Below are 1,478 nucleotides of genomic sequence, written 5' to 3' on the forward strand. Positions count from 1 at the left end.
ATGAAACACAAATAAATTTGACATTTTTTATTAAGTTTAAACATATTCACACTATTTATGGTAATTTGGAAAACATTTGATACATAGAGTTACATTACATTTCATTCAAAATGCAAGAGGTTTTCCCCAACCATTTTGCATTTGACATCGTCTTTGTTTTTCTCTTTTACCAATTATATGGTCAACTCCATCACTTCTAACAGTGTCTATTTCTTTCACTCGAGATTAAATTGTATAACTTTATCTACCGATTTGTTTTTCTCCTGTGTTGCCTTTTTTTAGATAGGCTAGTGCAATATGTCTCCTTATTTCTTTGTAACTCTTTTTCTCTGCATTTACCATGTTGTAAATAACGCAGGTAGTTACAACAGCCATGTCTACAGTTCGGGTAAAAATTGACCAATACCATTTTTTTCCACGAATCTTTATGGTATGTTTCTCTAAAAGCCAATCAGGAGAATCAACACCACCCATGTTTTTGTTATAATTATTTACGAGACATGGCTGTTCGATTTTATTTTTTTCAGCTTTTCCTTTTACACGCCTTGAAACAGATGTTAGTGGCTCAATTATGTCAAAATTTGTCGCAAGAGTAGCGCATTTGTTATCATTCCATTTTACCGCAGTAATTTTATTTTTCACATCAAAGTAGAAATCATGTGAACCACGGCTAATCTTTTTGAAAGTAGAATAAATTTCAAGGGGACAATGCTGTATTCTGTCACTTCTTATTGTTCCTGTTGCTCGAAATCCACTCTTTCTTACGTCAACAAACAAATTTGAGGAATTAAAAAAATATCAAAATAAACTATACGACTCTTGGGATCAGTAACTGGCTGAAGAATTTTTTTTACAACTCAAGTTCCCAAGGACTCGTTTGAAAGAACCACGGTAGAAGCAGCACCGACAACTTCCTTACCGCAATACAAATCAAAGTTATAGCAGTAACCATTGTTCTCACATAATGCCCACATCTTATACCCGAGTTTCAGTGTCATCAAAACCTTTTTCATCTGTTAATTCATCTACTTCAGGTGGTAAAGCAATCATTTAGGTACTTCGTATGATTACAATTCCTCCGAAAATAGATCTTCTACAATTTCCTCGGCAGTATAAAAAAAAAATTCCGCGAAATCTTGAGCACTTATGAAATGAACTACATATCAGAAAATTTAACGAATCCGCCCAGCGTCCTATTTTTAGGACAGTAGTTTAAATTCGTAATTAAAACTAATAAAAGTAAAAATAGTTTTAAAACGTTATAAGATATCCGATAATAGAATATCTGAAATATAAATTCTGAAAAAATATTCAAATTTTCCTTTAAAAACTTTTTGTACGATTACAATGAAATTCAGCAAGAAAAAAATCATGAAAATGGCGAAGTTTACGTGTCTGCAGCTGGCTGAAAAATGCTTCCATCCGGTCCAAATCGGTTTAAGTAAGTTGGGTGAAACCCTTACTCTTCAGGGGGCAGA

General features: G+C 33.1%; 1 protein-coding gene across 1 annotated transcript; it reads right to left on the minus strand.

The window, feature by feature from the left end:
• Positions 1-240: 240 nt before the first annotated feature.
• On the minus strand, positions 241-1,050 carry LOC129966372 (piggyBac transposable element-derived protein 3-like). Its single transcript, XM_056080795.1, has 2 exons — positions 982-1,050; positions 241-675 (listed from the first exon to the last, which is right to left on the minus strand). The coding sequence occupies exons 1-2, from the start codon at positions 1,048-1,050 to the stop codon at positions 241-243; spliced, it is 504 nt and encodes a 167-aa protein (XP_055936770.1).
• Positions 1,051-1,478: the final 428 nt, after the last annotated feature.

This window comes from Argiope bruennichi, chromosome 4, assembly GCF_947563725.1.
Source record: "Argiope bruennichi chromosome 4, qqArgBrue1.1, whole genome shotgun sequence".
Taxonomy (NCBI): domain Eukaryota; kingdom Metazoa; phylum Arthropoda; class Arachnida; order Araneae; family Araneidae; genus Argiope; species Argiope bruennichi.